The sequence below is a fragment of the Dendrobium catenatum genome, unplaced genomic scaffold (assembly GCF_001605985.2).
Source record: "Dendrobium catenatum unplaced genomic scaffold, ASM160598v2 fragScaff_scaffold_114, whole genome shotgun sequence".
Taxonomy (NCBI): Eukaryota; Viridiplantae; Streptophyta; class Magnoliopsida; order Asparagales; family Orchidaceae; genus Dendrobium; species Dendrobium catenatum.
Window position 1 is genome coordinate 477,575 of NW_021318576.1, and position 16,398 is coordinate 493,972.

Consider the following 16,398-nt stretch of genomic DNA (forward strand, 5'->3'; position numbering starts at 1 on the left):
AAAGAAAAAGACATAACTTTTTAAGATTTATCAGAATTTGTAATTGACATGTTAAATAAATTTAAACTTTTAATACTCACAAAATTTATTAAATCTGAATCTGAAATTTTTTACTAAATCCTACGGCCGCTTTGTGGTAAACGATAAGCCATTCGATTTATCCTTATCGACACTCCACAACGCCATTATTCTCTCGGTCATTACGAAGGGCCACAACAAATGCTGGCCATCCAACGGAAGGTTTATCCCCGCAGGAGCAATCTGCATTTCCTCCGTTTCTCTCTCTCTCTCTCTCTCTCTCTCTCTCTCTCTCTCTCTCTCTCTCGCGGCGGCGGCTAATTCGTTTGCTGGAGGTGACCTAAAACAACAGGGAGCAAAGCTAGAGAAGATGATATAGCTTGATAGTCTGGTTCGGGTAGTGGTTAGTCTTTTGAATTCCATGAGGTTGGCATTTTGACTTCCGTTAGTTCTTATTTTTCCATATACAACGTTTAGAAGAATTCTTTTTTTAGTCTTCTGATCAAAGCCTAGATGTGCTGGGTAAAGTGATTATTGTGCATTTACATAGGAAAAAAAAACCGACAAGGTTGGAATAGAGTTCCTCGACGCATTTTTTATTTAGACTGAAATGGACTTTGCGTAAGAGATCCATTGATGGTTTTTAAGAGAGTAAGCATTGGAAGTTATTTTATTGCATAAATAACATAAGTTTGTAGTATGCACTTTCGTATTCAGAGAAATTCATTCCTGATTATCATCATTTCTTATGAATTTCTCTTTGTTACGTTGGCAGCAACTTTTTGTTTCTTATGTAAGATTACTTGCGATTACGGCAAGGTCTGTGATTGTTTTATTTTCGTTGGATGATTCCTAATTATTTCACAATTTTGTAATGGCTTTATTTTAATTTTTAATAAACAGAATGAAGTTTTTGAGTTATCCGTTAACTTACACCTAAATTTACATGATGACATAAACTGTTTTTGACTAGTTAGGCATGCGAATCATACTGGTGTTGACTAGTTAGTTGAATCATGGATTGCAATTATTGAATATATATATATATATATATATATATATATATATATCAAGTATGGATATTTGGAATATATATATATATATATAAATATATATCAAGTATGGATATTTGGATCCAATTTTGATCCGGTGAGCTTAAAAATGGACACTCTGTATTTCTATTTTATTTAAATAATATGATGTAATGTTATTTCGATTTGTGGATAAATTCATAATTATTGATGACATTTGTTATGAAATGTATGACAAATCAGCAAAATGATAAGATATAATATTTAATCAGCAGAATAAAATATATCTATATATGTCTTCAGTAGAAAAAATGTCAAAAAAATTAACACATTCCAATTTTTTAAGACCATCCTGATCAAAATGGGTTAGGATATCCTGACTTGAATTGTTTTCAATTAGTTGATTGTTTGAATCTATTTGAATAGTTTGTTGAGTTAAAACGTGTTGATGGATTATATCCTTTTCTTCCATAATTATGTTTGTGGAAAGCCAAGCGGCAAGCATTTTAATATTTAGAAATTTTGGTTTGTTCTTGAGGATTAAATGTGGACTAGGATTAAATTAAGATTAATATAACAAATATTATTTACTTTTACTTTTGTTAGTCACTTTTTTGTGGCTTGCTATCTTTTTTTGTTGTTGAAATTGGCTGAAGCATCACCTACAAAGTAGAATTAAATAAGCTGCGGTTACAAATATTTATTGATTTCAAAAATTTGAAGTGATTGTGCTAATGACAACAAAATATATGCATATGCTATGTTCTAAAAGTTGGACTGGATATTAAATTAGAATAATGAAAGGTTTAAGGTTCAAATACAACCACAACAACAACATCAAGCCTTTATCCCACTACGTGGGGTCGGCTACATGAATTCTTTTTCTCTATTGTGTCCTATTAAAAGTCAAATTCTCATTTAAATCTAATAAAGAAAGGTCATTCCTAATATTTTTTAACCAAGTCTTTTTAGGTCAGCCTCTACCTTTCTTAACATAAGTCAAATCTAATACATTTACTCTCCTAACCGGGTCATCGGAAGGCCGTCGTTTTATGTGACCAAACCATCTAATGCGATTCTCTCTAATCTTATTATCTACTGGAGATACTCCAATCTTTTCATGTATATGCTCATTTTGTATCCTATCTTTAAGGGTAAAACCACTCATCCACCTGAGCATCTTCGTCTCTGTCACACTTAACTTAGTACTATGCTTCTCTTTTAATGGCCAACATTCCGCATCATAAAGCATTGCAGATCTCAGCACCATCTTATAGAATTTTTTAATGTTTGAGGTGTACTTTTCTATCACACAACAAGCCCGACGTATTTCATCACTTCAACCTTCCAACTTGAATTTTACTGATAATATCCCCATCAATATCACCATCACTTTGAATAATAGATCCAAGATATCTAAAACTTGTACTCTTATTAATGACTTGATCGCCCAAAGTCACAATCCCCTCACTAGGTCTATTACTACTAAAATTACTCTCTATATATTCCATTTTAGATCTACTCAAGCGAAAATCTTTAGACTCTAAAGTTGATCTCCATAATTTAAGTTTACCTTCAACTCCCTTTCTAGTCTTATCAACAAGAAGAATATCATCAGCAAAAAGCATACACCAAGGTACATCCTCTTGCAAATGTCTAGTGAGAACCTTCATGACAAAAGCAAAAAGATATGGGCAAGGCTGATCCTTGATGTAACCCACCCGAAATAGGGAAATACTTGGTCAACCACCTTGTTTGAACACAAGTAATAGCTCATACATACATATCTTTAATGATTTGAATATAAGCGTTATTAACTCCTTTCTTTTCAAGAACTCTCCAAAGCACTTCTCTTGGAACTTTATCATATGCTTTTTCTAAATCAATAAATATCATATGTAGATCCTCCTTATTTTCTCTATATTTATCCAACAAACCTCTTAATAAATGTATGGCTTCCATAGTCGACCTACCCGGCATGAATCCAAATTGATTTTGAGAAACATTAGTATCACGCCGCAACCTATGCTCCATAACTCGCTCATATAGTTTTAAAGTATGACACATTAACTTAATTCCTCTATAATTCACACAATCTTGTGCAGCACCTTTATTCTTAAAAATAGGAATTAAAACACTCATTCTCCACTCATCTGGCATCTTTTGTCTTCAAAACAATATTAAAAAGTTTAGTAAGCCAAGAAATTCCTTCATCTCCTAAGCATTTCCATACCTCTATTAGAATATCATTAGGTCCAATAGCTTTTCCACCCTTCATATTCTTTAAAGCCTCTCTAACTTCGGTTTTACTAATACGCCGATAAAAATAGAAATCTTTATTTTTATTTAGTGTGCTAAGATCACTACAGTCAATCTTATTTTTACAATCTTCATTAAAATGTTTAGCAAAATATCTCATCCACCTTTGTTGAATATCATATTCTAAGAAAAGTATTTTTTGATCTTCATCTTTAATACACTTCATTTGAACTAAATCCTTACTACTCCTATCTCTTTGTTCGGTTAACTTATATATATATATATCTTTCTCCCTCCTCAGTATCTAATTTATTATATAAGTCACTAAAAGCTACGAACTTTGCATCATATATTGCTTTCTTAGATTCCTTACGAGCTTCTTTATATCTTTCCCAAAAATTTGAATCGGAGGTTGAACTGAATGATGTAATAAATATTAAAATTATTTAATATTATATAAATGGTATAACAGTGATGTAAATATTTGATAAAAAATAAAGTAACTACTTTATGAAATATAGAACATATACAATAAATATCCTTTATAATTGTAAATTTAAATACTTATATTTAATTGACTAATTTCTTCCTTTGTAGCCATAAGTAAATTTTAGATAATACTTTAAATTTTCCTTTACACAATTGCATTATATATTGCAAGTTATTCTATATATTATTTAATATAGATAAAAGTGCTTATACATCAAGGAATTTGTGGAATTATGGGGATAGGAGTTAGTGTTTATAAACTTTTAAGTTTTTATATCTACCCTTCTAATTAAAAATAAATGTCGATAAATTAATCAAAGTATGAATTGGGTGTTTCATCAAAATCACAATCGATTCATTGATTTTAACCAATGATTTTATTTGGTTCATTCCCGTTCTAAAAAGCATGATTTTGAAGTGGGTCAAATTGTTTGGGGGATTGACTTATGGTTGAACCAGTCAGACCAACTAATTTGGTCCAATTTTTATAACCTTGTACAAAAGTGTCAAAAATCTTATGAAAGGCTTGAAACATTTTTTGGCTTTAGAACATAAGATCAATTTGGATCTTTATGTTTAGAATAGATTCATTTTAAAGAGAAGGCATCACATAAATAACCACTCTACAATGCAAAGCTAAGGCTACAAACATTAATCACTACAAATCCAATGTTAGCTAGGCCCGTCATGCATTGGTTTGATTTTTTTCCCGTTGAAAAAAAGGGCTTGCTTCAGGCAGGAGATCTTATTTATGCAGTTTAAAAGGTTACGTATGGTGATGATTTTAATAAGGATCAGCTATGTGATGTAGGGGTTAAGACTTTTGAATTTAGAGTTCTAAGTCATAACTAGTTTATATTTGGACATTTTGTATTTGTTTATTTTGGACTTTTTGTTTATGTTAATTTGTTTAACTTACATATCTCTCTTATTATTGAGCATTTGTATGAATTTTAGGATGTGGCTATAATACTTTTGTATTACTCCCAAATATTTCATTGGGGGAAATTGAGCACAAATTTTTATGATTTTACATATAATTGTGTTCTAAGGAGGATTACACTCAAATGGTTCATTTTTAATATTTTTAATTAATTTAATGACCTAATTTTAAGGATTATACCTCTCCTCAAAAAAAGAAAATACCTTAATACCCAATTGCACAATTTTAAGCTCGTCTTGAACGAAATTATGCAATGCTTGTTTAGTAGAGGGCTATCCTCTTCATAAAAAACTTCGTTATGATGCATGGACATGATATGATGCACAACATAACTATAAAAGTACCCTCTATGTGATGGAGGGGTGAGACTTTTGAATTTTGAGTTCTAAGTCATAACTAGTTTAAATTAGGACATGACACATTATGGATATAATGTTAGGTTTTATAAATTATTTACATATAATATTGAATTTCTAATATTTTCTACTAAGGACATCATCTAGTGAAGGGGGTAAGCATTGTGGAAGCTTCATCAAAGGGCTAAGGCTTGTCAAAGCGGAGACATGGGGGCAACATTCGGAGAGAAAGATGGGTTGAAGGATATGAAATCTTCATTGAAGGATCATTGAAGAAAGTCATGATGCGATGATTGAAGTGAAAGTAAAGTTGAAGGCTGTAGAACTTTCGTTGAACGCCTGTCAAAAGGGTGATGAGAGTTGCGTTGTTAGTCATACATGGAAGAAGAAATGATGTTAGGGTGCGCATATAAGGATTAAGGAAGTTAGAGCAATCACAACATAGTAATCTAATTTTATCAAATGTGTGTATTGATATCCCACAGACAGAGATGTTTTTCATGCGTGTGTGCTAATCTAATTATATATAAAAGCTTCCGACATAATTTTCAGCATTTCAAACATTTTGAGGCATGCCAGAGATGTGTATGTACTGGTTGCAGCAAGTCGTGACCAGCTCATATCAAAAGCTAATTCCATCTAAAAGCTTCCCACATAATTTTGAGCATGTCAAACATGTTGGGGCATGTCAAATATTTGTGCATATTTGATACATGTTTGACACGAGCACAAAAATTATTTCAAAGTATCTGTACTTCTTAGAACTTCATTGTTCAAGATTTTCTATGGAGAAAAGAAGACACTGAGGTGCTATTAATAGCTCATTCTTATTCCTTTAAATTATTATTGCTTAATACAAGAATAGAATGTGAGGACACCTATAGCACACATGTGCATACTAACTGATGCAGATAGTGTTTTTTGGCTATTCATATGCTTTGCTAGCATCATTTCATCACTTATTTTCACTTCCAAAGAAAACTATACAAACAATTTTTTGTGCTATGTTTACATATAGTAAACTAAGTTCAATCCTTGATTGCGCCAGCTTGTAATACTCTTGAGATATTATCTCTTTAATTTGTGTTATTGCTTTTTGTCATTAAGGTTGTACCTTAGACTTCTTTATATGAATGTTGCATGCCCTTTTAACCTTATTTCATACCAAATGTATTAGAACAGAAAATTATCGTTAGGCCTTATGAAAATTATGCGTTTAATTTGAGAAGGCGATGTTGCTCCAAAAAGAAACTCCAACGATCAAAGACATGCAACTGTGATGTCGGAGATTTAAACAATAATAATGTCATCTAGAATGAAGACAAGGTACTTACGATGAGTGGTTCAAACTAAACATATGGGTAATACTAGAATGTCAATAATTAGTTTTCAATGTTATTATATGAGCATAGAATTAAGTTGTCTTATTTTCAAAGGTTTTATAATTTTATAGATATTCTTATTACCTCTAGAGAATTACGTCTTTTGAATGAAAACATCAAATTTTGGTTAAGTTTTATGCAAATAAGTGACATCTCTATCTTTTTATCTGATCGCACTCCACTTAATCATGTCTATGTGGCCCGCTGTTTGCAAAGTAGTGGCTAAAATAATTCCCTCTCAAATATATCCCTTTTGTCTTTGAATGCCGTATCCCCTAACACCTGTTGCACCACTTTCTGAGCAGTGGCAAAATAAATCTGCGTAGCCTGATCATTGGATGTAGAAGAAACCAGAGCAAGTAGAAAGCTGCTGCTGCTGCTTCTGCATTTGATATTTTTATTTTTCATTTTGAGTCGTCATACATTTTCTCAATTTTCTTTATTCCTGGTTAAATCATGTACATTATAATTGCTCTTTGCAGCTATATGAATTCTGCTTCCATATCCATGCTACTCGTCTTTCTTATGTTGTAAATGCATCCAAAAGGAATATAACCAAAGAATTACTTTAGGGTTTTCAGCTAAAGAGAAAAGTTTTTGGTGGATTACATCTATGTGAATAAAAAGAATAAATAAAAGGAAAAAGAATTTTAAGTTATTTTATTTTGAAGGTTGATTAAGTGCGTTGGGCTGAGGTGGAATGGTAATGTTAATTTAAGTAAATAGAGTTTCAAATTCGGGCTAAAGGTAGTGTTCTGTTTTCAGTCTCATTATTGATGGCTTTGTTAGTTTGTCAAAAACAGTTTTTGATAACTGGCAAACTGGGCTTTTCTGGGCTTGGAGGCTTTGGTTAGATTTATGAATTTAAATGTTTGGTTTCATAAAAGCAATTTGAAGGTACTATTTTTGCTGTGATTGGTCTCAAGAATTGAGCAGCTTCCTTCTATTTTGGTTTATTTTAGTTCTTTCCTAAAATAAAAGGCATAAAAATGAAAAGAAAACAGAGATGATGCAGCCAAACCTTATAGGTGAATTTGATGATGTTTACGTCAACTTGAAATTGTACTTATTTGAGAATTAATTTTTGGTCTTAGCTAGCAACATTGCCCTAAATGAAAATAGAGATTTTTATTTTTATCAACGTATTAGTAAAACCAAAGTTAGAGAGGCTTTAAAGAAATGAAGTGTGAAAAGCTGTTGTACCTGATGATATTTCAATAGTGACGTGGAAATGCTTAGGAGATGAAGTAATTTCTTAGCTTACGAAACTTTTCAAAATTATTTTGAAGACAAAATATGTCAGATGAGTGGAGTGTATTGATTCTTATTTTAGGAATAAAGGTAATCCACAAGAGTGTGCAAATGATAGAGGAATTAAGTTGATGTGTCATACTTTAAAACTTTGAAAGAGAGTTATTGAGCATAGATTACAATGTGATACTACCATGTTTCTCAAAATCAATTTGGATTCATGCTGGGTAGGTCTACTATGAAAGTTATATATTTATTGAGAGGTTTGATGGAGAAGTATTGGGAGAATAAGGAGGATCTACGTATTATATTTATTGATTTATAGAAAGCTTATGATAAAGTTCCAAGAGAAGTGCTATGGAGAGTTTTAGAATAGAAAAGGGTTAATACTGCTTATAATTAAGTCATTAAGGATATGTATGAAGGAGCTGCTACATGTGTTCAAACACTAGGAGGTTGGACCAAGTAATTTTCTATTTTAGCTGGATTACATCAAGGATCAGCTTTAAGCCCATTCTTTTTTTCTTTAGTGATGGATGTTCTTACTAGACATTTGCTGGAGGATGTACCTTGGTGTATGATTTTTGCTTATGATTTTTCTTCTTGTTAATAAGACTAGTGGAGAGTTGAAGTTAAATTTGAAATATGGATGTCAATTTAGAGTCCAAAGATTTTCGTTTGAGTATATCTAAAACTGAATACATGAAGTATAATTTTAGTAGTAATAAATCTAATGTGTGAATTGTAACTTTGGGAGGTCAAGTCATTGTACACATTTTAGATATCTCTAATCTATTATCCAAAGTGAGGGTGAAATAAATGGGATATTATTAATAGAATTCAAGTTTGATGGTTTAAACATACAAATGCATCGGGCTTGTTGTATGATAGAAAAGTACCCTTCAAAATTAAGGGAAAAATCTAAAAGATGGTGGTGAGACCTACAGTGCTTTATGGAACAAGATGTTGGCCATTAAAAGAGAAGCATACAAATAAATTAAGTATTGCAGAGATAAGGATGGTCAGGTGGATAAATGGCTTTACTCTTAGAGATAGAACGAGCATATACATGAAAAGATTGAAGTAGCTCCAGCGGCAGATAAGATTAAAGAGTCTCCTTAGATGGTTTGGTCACACAAAATATTGGCCTTTTGATGACTTGATTAGGAGAGTAGATGTGTTAGATTTAGCCTATGTTAAGAGAGGTATAGGTAGACCTAAAGAAACTTGGTTAGAAAATATTAGAAATGATCTTTTTTTTTTATTAGATTTAAATGAGAATTTGACTCTTAATAGGACACATCGGATAAAAAGAATTTATGTAGATGATCCCATGTAGTGGAATAAAGGCTTGATGTTGTTGTTTGTTTGTTGTTGTTGTTGCTAGCAACATTACTAAGAATTTTATTATTGACCTTCTGAAGGTAATCATACTGCATATAGATTTCAACCAAAGTTAAAAGGTATCGATCGGTGTACTGTCACAAATTTTGAGATTTAAAGGTCACATCATCATTGAAGTTGTTAATTATTGTGCCAAATCATTAAAAAAACTCAGACAAGCTCATGAAATTATATATCAAATGCAGTGATGTTAAAGATGAATGTTTAGGCCCTAGGGCTAGGCAAGATGAAGTCATAACACCTTACCCATGTCCCAGATGGGCGCCACGACTAAAACATGCATAGGAGAGCATCTTGCTTTAAGGAACAAGGCTTTGTTGCGAGCATCTTGTCTTGATTGAAGCATTAGATGCTAAAACTTCAAATGTAGAAGATGGGCTATTTTTTATGATAATAAGTTGATATTAGGTGACGTGAAAATAACACTAAGAGTTAGAAAAATAATAATTCAGAATAATTTAGGTGAAAAACATCTCAAGGCTTACCCCTCGAGCTTTTTATATGAAGCTTGTGCCGTAGCTTGCTTGAGGCCCGCCTTGAGGTGCGCCTTGCTTCTTGCTGCCATGAGGTATATGTCTCATACTATTTATATATTTTTATTAAAACTTACCTAAATCCTAAACTAAAGCCTAGAACAAATCACACCTTTATATTCCTCCAAGCCGTAACAACTTTCTCTCGACTACGTCGACCTCTAGTCCATTTTCTTCATGATAGCTTCCATAGCCACCATTGTTGTAACCACCACCAGAGATCACTTGGAAGCCGCACACCAATACTACCTCCTGCTCTAAAATTTTTGGAGTATTACTCTAACCTTAATGTTGATGACAAAAAAAGAAGGATGAATGAAACAAATGAAGTAGATTGGGAGGAATTGAACTCTGCATGATGAGACAGGATAAAGATCAATTTATTATAACGACGACTCAAATAAGGACTCCCTCAGTAATGATAGCACATGATTTTTGAGTTGTCAACTATTTCAATTTTTTTTAAGGAATTAAATGTGGATGAGCAGGGAATTGAAAAAGAAGAAATCTTCAGTTGAACTTGATCTTATATGATACTTGTATGTTATTCCTATATTTTATATTATTTTGCTCTTGTATTATTTGGATTTCAATTCTATTTTATACAATTTTTCACTTGTCACTTTATGATTTATGCAATTTTTTATTTCATATATATGTGCTCAATTTTAAACCATGTTGCAAGTAATTCATCTCTAGAGTATCTAGGGATTTTAAGAACACTGATCCAAAGTAGAAGAAGAAAAAAGCTAGAAGCTCAGGTGTTTTCAAGTTTTCATTTATAGTGAGGCCATCTTTACATTGAATAGCTGAGTCATCTAAAAAACGCAAGTAAATGAATTGAATTATCATCTACTATTTTATTCTTGTCAAGGACACATTTTGTGCTACATTTTTTGCATTTTGTGATGGATGTTAATTCAACAAAAATGTAATCCACTACTTTAGGCGTAAGATTACATTGAAAAACATTGCAAGAACGGATTGACAGTTCAAACTCTTGGACATTGATAAGTGGTATATTTATATCTTAGATGTATTTTATTATTTGGACAGTGCTGATCTTATAATTAATTTTGCAGTTATGACACTTCTTGAAGGGTGAATTAGTCATGACAGCAAATAGTTTGTTATCCTAGTAATAGTTTTTTTTTTTAAATTCTGTTCAACCTCCTACCCAAAAATAAATAAATATATAATTAAAAAAATAAATAATATGAAAAATAAGAAATGAAATATTTTTGTTGAGGTCCTTTGCCATGCAAGAGTTCATGTAAAGATTAGAGAGGTGATTATGTTATTTTCAGCATGCGAGTAAAAGGTCTGGAGTATTATTTGTGCTGAGAAGTGCATCAAGCGCTCACAAATTAGAGGGGAGGGAAATGAAACCAAGGAAAAGTTAGTGCCTCGGGTAGGAAATTTTCAAATTGAAATCCCATCTATATCTTTGGTATGTAATAGGCGTTCTTTTCAAAAATGAATTCCAACAATCGCAGATCAAACAATGAATGCCCTTTCTCATTTGCCTATTCTGAAGAAGCCATACATGTGATGAAATTAATCATGTACTTTCTCTATTTTGTGTTGCTATTGAAGATAAATCTTTGTTGCACAACCAACAGTATAGCACTGTTAATATCTTATTAGCCTTTTTCTGTCATGAAGAGTGGACACCTCTGAAAGTCTAAAGCAAGTTTATGGATGATTGGGTGGGCTGAATCCCCATAGTTACTATCTCAAAATAAAGATTACAATGTTAAGTTGAGAAACAGGTCAAAATGAAAATGTGTTCTGTTTAATTCCTTGACTCTTTAAATATGATCCAAAATATTCTTGTTGAATCATTTTGGATTAAATTTTCGGAGTTAGACATAGTTTTTTATTAGCTTATTTTGGATTGGATTTGAGGAGTTGAAAGATTAGTTTGAATCAAAATTGAGGAGTGAAAGGACTTGGATTTATAAGATATTCTAGGACTAAAACAACCTCTATATATATTCCTGGGATAATTTTGACCTTTGCTTGTATTAATTTGGTGTTTGTCATGTAGTTATTCTTCATCTTCTCTACTTCACCTACTATCCATACTGATGCGATGGCTATTTTATTTTTGGATGGAGCATCGTTATTGATCTTAGGTGTTTATTGCATCTTCTTTCTAGTGAGCTGCTTAATTGTAAATTCTGCTAAACCTATCTTGGTTTTTCTTCAAATTCGTCTTGTCCAACATATTTTGTTATTGGTCTGTTTAATAATAGAAGTGCTTTTCATTATATTATAGAATTCTCAGCTCAAACAGCATCTCATCTTGTCATTCTTATCTGTCCTGTAAAATTTTGAGCTTCATACTAGGAAAAATGGATGTGTAAATGCCACTTATCATTCTGAATAAAACTATTTTAATGACTCAAAACCATTGCGTTCTTTCAGCTTGAATTATAATCTATTTTGCATGCAAAGAACTTTGGTCCTTGTCGATGAGTACTTTTGTTAGTGCCCAGCCACTTTCCTCAATTTTTTTGCTCTACTTGGTTGGTGTCTTATAACTTCATACTTACTCGAATTTACCCACACGGTTCACACCCACTCACCATGCACTAACAGGTAACGACTGGGAGACTTGTTACCTAACTTGGATTATTTTGTTTTTTTTTATAGTTTAAATCTATCTTAGAAAGAAAAGGGGCACTGAAGGATCAATGGCTGCAGTAATATCACTTTGTGCTTCAATATTGCTTCCTTCTGTAGTAATGCAGAGTTCTCAAAGACACATTGGGCTACGCAAACTCATTCCAGTCAAATACCTGAAACATTTTGGTAACATAAATACTGGAAGGAACCACATTGGTTTGAAAGCAGGTGTATCACATCGAAGGCTCGTTGTATTGGCAGTTACTGAAGGTTCAACAAAGTCGAGCCCAGCAGATGACAAAATTCCATCATGGGCCAAACCAGATTCAGATGAGCCTCCGCCATGGGCTCGTGACGAAGGTAATGGGAGCACATCTCAGCCAGCATTTGTGATCCCCTTTTATGCCTATCTACTGGCATCAGTTATCACTGCTATAGCGGCGGTACTTTCTATGCCTTTTTAATATTTTTATCATTATAGATCAAATAAAATTTTGAGTTTATTGATCTATGTTTCAACAGATCGGTTCCATTTTTGAATACATAAATCAGAGACCGGTGTTTGGCATTCTGGGCTCGGACAGTGTGTTTTATACTCCATTGCTTGGATTCTTCGCTTTTACCGGCATACCGGCATCTGTAAGTTTTCATTTCTGGTGGGTGGTTTGTCTTCAATCCTTGGTTTCCTGTGCTTGTTTCTATATCATTCTTTTTGTTTGTTATAGGCCTTTCTATGGTTCAGATCTGTTCAAGCTGCAAACAAGGAAGCTGAGGAGCAAGATCGAAGAGATGGGTATTCATAGTGGCCATAATTCTCCTGTTTTGTGCGGGTAATTCATCTTTCACTTCTGCTTATAAAATGCCTTTTCTTATCAGCAGTAGGCACCAAGATATCATAAAACATTTTCAAAAGTTTTTTCTTTGTTTATTATCCGATGTAGCATGATATTTATTGGACACAAACATGCACGATTTTTTTACGACAAACTGTAGAGACTTTGGCTACAAGTAGGAATTAGTAAATCCTGTAATTTCAAAATTAGTAAATCTTTGGAGGATTAAAATCTCAAAATTATTTATCTTGACAATTATCAAATTTTTATAAATTCTGATAAACTATTTTGCTATTTATTTCGGGATTTAAAATTTGAGAGAAGAAATCTTTTAATTCCATTAGGTCTTATGAAGGATGGTTTTTAACAAATACTAGATTTCATCAACTGGCTGAAACTAGATATATGAAAACTGTATGATTTTAAGGCTTCATTTGGGATATAAGCTTTGTTCTTGCTTTCTAAAGTAGCTCTTTAGTTCAAAAATTTTCAATTAATTTTTTTTTTTCTAAAACATTGCTTTAGAAGGTAATAAGAATGTTCCAATTTTTTGGACAACTTTTTTATTGCTTTTTATAGCAACTTTTAGTACAAAAATTTATGTACTGAAAATTTACTTTCCAAAGCAATAAGAAAGTTATCCCAAATGAAGCCTTGGGATGACTTTTTTATTGCTTCTTAAAGCAACTTTTTAGTATAAAATTTATAATTTTTGCTAGAAAGCTGCCTTAAGAATAAGTTTCTAAAATTCTGTTAGAAATTAAGCTTAAGGCTTTATTTTGGACAGTGTTTTTATTGTTTTTTTTTTAAAACAGTTTTTTAGTACAATTTTTTTTAAAATAATATAAAGTTTTGTATTAAAAAGTTACTTTAGAAAGCAGTGAGAAAGCTATTCGAAATAAAGCTTAAGGTTTGTTTGGGACAACTTTTTTGTTGTTTTCTAAAATAGTTTTAGTATAAATATTATTTGAATTAGAAATTTTTATACTAAAAAGTCGTTTTTTTTAAACATTCCCTAAACTTCCCTAAACTTTATTTTTTGGTTGAATTTCATAATGCCAAAGAGTGATTTTTCAATCCGTTAATCGACTCAATTATCCGAATAAAATATGCATAATTATTAGCACCATTTCAGTTTTTATTATTGTTTCATGAATGAAATTAAAATGAATATTTATTTCGTATAATTTTTGAATTCGTAGGTCAAGTTGTCCTGACGGATGCGTTTCGGTTCAAGATGGACACTGATATTGGCTGGCTGTAAGTCAATGATGTTATAGCTTTCGTCGTCCTTACTAGAGACAGTTGAAGCTTCTATTAAAATGTAAATTGATCAAGGTACTTGAAGATAATTTATTTGTATAATAAATTTTATCAAAGCGAAATTATTGTGTATTCTTAGAATAAAAAAATGATAATTGTATAGTTAGTTTGTTAGCTATGATATCTGAGCTACAAAAGAAATACCCATTTCAATTGCATAATACTAACCCTGGATACTCATGTGGGTCAAAGTTATGAATTGATCTTGTTATATCGTAGCAAAATTCATGGCTGTGAGGCTTCCTTTTTTGTGATTCACATAGAAATTCGCCAGAGTGCTCAAAAGTTTATGCAGCACAATAACTAAATTGGGTTGTTATAGCAAATTACATGCATCTTGATAAATCACAAATTTGCACTAATTCTTATTATGGACTAGAAAATTTATGGTGGTAGAGAGAGAATTTTGTGTCATAGCTTTGCACTGTATACAAATAGGGAAATGAAAGAGTTTGGGTGAGACGAAAAAAATCAATAAAGGAAAAAACCATTAGATCTTGTTCACTTGAAATGATTCCACTATAAGTATGAGTTACAAAGATTGATTTGTCTTTGAACTTTGAGATGGTAAAATTCCAAGAGTATAGAGTGGTAGAATTTGTATGTATGTTTGGGGTTCAATGACTATGGGTTTGACGATGACGGTTGGTTGGTGAAAGGCTTGTTGGAGGCAATTGGGCGATGAAAGGTTTGTCAGTGATGGTTAGGTGACGAACGATTCGATGGTTATGGCTGCATGGAGGTTTGACGATGATAGTAGGGATGTGAGAGTTTGACGATGGTTACTGTGCGGAGGTTAGACGACGATGGTTACTGTGCGGAGGTTTGACGAGGATGGTTGGCTGACGAAGATTTGCTAATGACGATTAGGAGGTTATGTGGTTGTAGGTGTCCGGAGATGTGATGGCGGAGGACGAGTTGTGGTCTGGTGGCGATGGCCGAGTATCCTTATATAACAATTTTTGATGTTATAGCTCACTTACACTCTCCTCTTTAAAATTAAGTATTAGGATCCTTTTAGAAATTCAGTATCCTTATATAACAATTTTTGATGTTATAGTAATTATTTTTCTTTTGACTTTTTGTTTCTTTTGATTTTCTTCAATTTCACTTCTTTTTTTAATGCACTTGAGTACTAAAGTAATAATTTTGAATATATAATAAACTTTCTTCTTTTAAGAGACCCTAATTTAAAATTATGTAAAGATTGTACAAGTTTACTAATTACATACGTGAGTTCATAATGAGTTTTATAAATAAATTTAAATACTTTCTTTTTCTAAACTTAGTTATCTAGCCATATCACCAATAGTCAGTGCTCAAGTGTTATAGCATTTAAGTTTAAAAATTAATTTAGATAAATTTTTTTGGTTGATTGTTATGATTTTAAATTTTAAATTAATGTGTTTTGTTCGTTCAATTTAACACCTATAATTTTAGATTATTATTAATTATAAATAATTTTTAATTATTATTTTTCATTTTTGATTAAATTCGCTATTAAAGTGTAATATATTGAGAATATTTCAACAATCAAGCAATATTAAAATTTTAATTAATAAAAATTAACAAAATAACATACAAAATTAAAATAAAGTGTACAAGTAATAAAAATTATAAAACACAATACTCTTAATTGGAAATGATGATGTATTTTCATTAAGAATGATAGCTAGTATAGAAGGCAATAAAATGAAATTACTAAATCCTTAACTACAATACTATGTGCACACATGCACAACCAAATCACAAGAACTACTACTAGCATCATCAGTAGAAGAACTTCCTAATCACACTAATCACGAGGACCTCCCCAAACAAAGAAAATAAAAAATAAAGAAAACAAAAAGAACAACTAACCATAACTTCATCTTTTCCTCTCTCTCTCTCAAGCAAGCAATGATAAACAACATAGAAAAACAAATAAGCAAGAATAATTGCCAAT

At 31.7% G+C, this 16,398-nt stretch overlaps 1 protein-coding gene across 5 annotated transcripts; it reads left to right on the forward strand.

The window, feature by feature from the left end:
- Positions 1-206: 206 nt before the first annotated feature.
- LOC110094644 lies at positions 207-14,652 on the forward strand. Of its 5 annotated transcripts, XM_028697617.1 has the most exons (6): positions 207-444; positions 569-669; positions 12,325-12,740; positions 12,820-12,936; positions 13,023-13,127; positions 14,333-14,652. In XM_028697617.1, the coding sequence occupies exons 3-5, from the start codon at positions 12,366-12,368 to the stop codon at positions 13,098-13,100; spliced, it is 570 nt and encodes a 189-aa protein (XP_028553450.1). In that variant the 5' UTR covers positions 207-444; positions 569-669; positions 12,325-12,365; the 3' UTR covers positions 13,101-13,127; positions 14,333-14,652. The 5 variants fall into 5 exon arrangements, 3 of the variants coding, with proteins under 3 accessions (XP_028553450.1, XP_028553448.1, XP_020675569.1); XR_002302891.2 differs by lacking the exon at positions 569-669 and having other exon boundaries at positions 12,820-12,953; positions 13,040-13,127; XR_002302890.2 differs by lacking the exon at positions 569-669 and having other exon boundaries at positions 13,040-13,127.
- Positions 14,653-16,398: the final 1,746 nt, after the last annotated feature.

Excerpts from the sequence above, each read along its gene's own strand:
- LOC110094644 (XM_028697617.1), top strand. The coding sequence starts at position 12,366 with ATGGCTGCAGTAATATCACTTTGTGCTTCAATATTGCTTCCTTCTGTA. Across the intron at positions 12,741-12,819 it reads TTATCACTGCTATAGCGGCG|ATCGGTTCCATTTTTGAATA; the intron begins GTACTTTCTATG and ends ATGTTTCAACAG. Across the intron at positions 12,937-13,022 it reads TTACCGGCATACCGGCATCT|GCCTTTCTATGGTTCAGATC; the intron begins GTAAGTTTTCAT and ends TGTTTGTTATAG.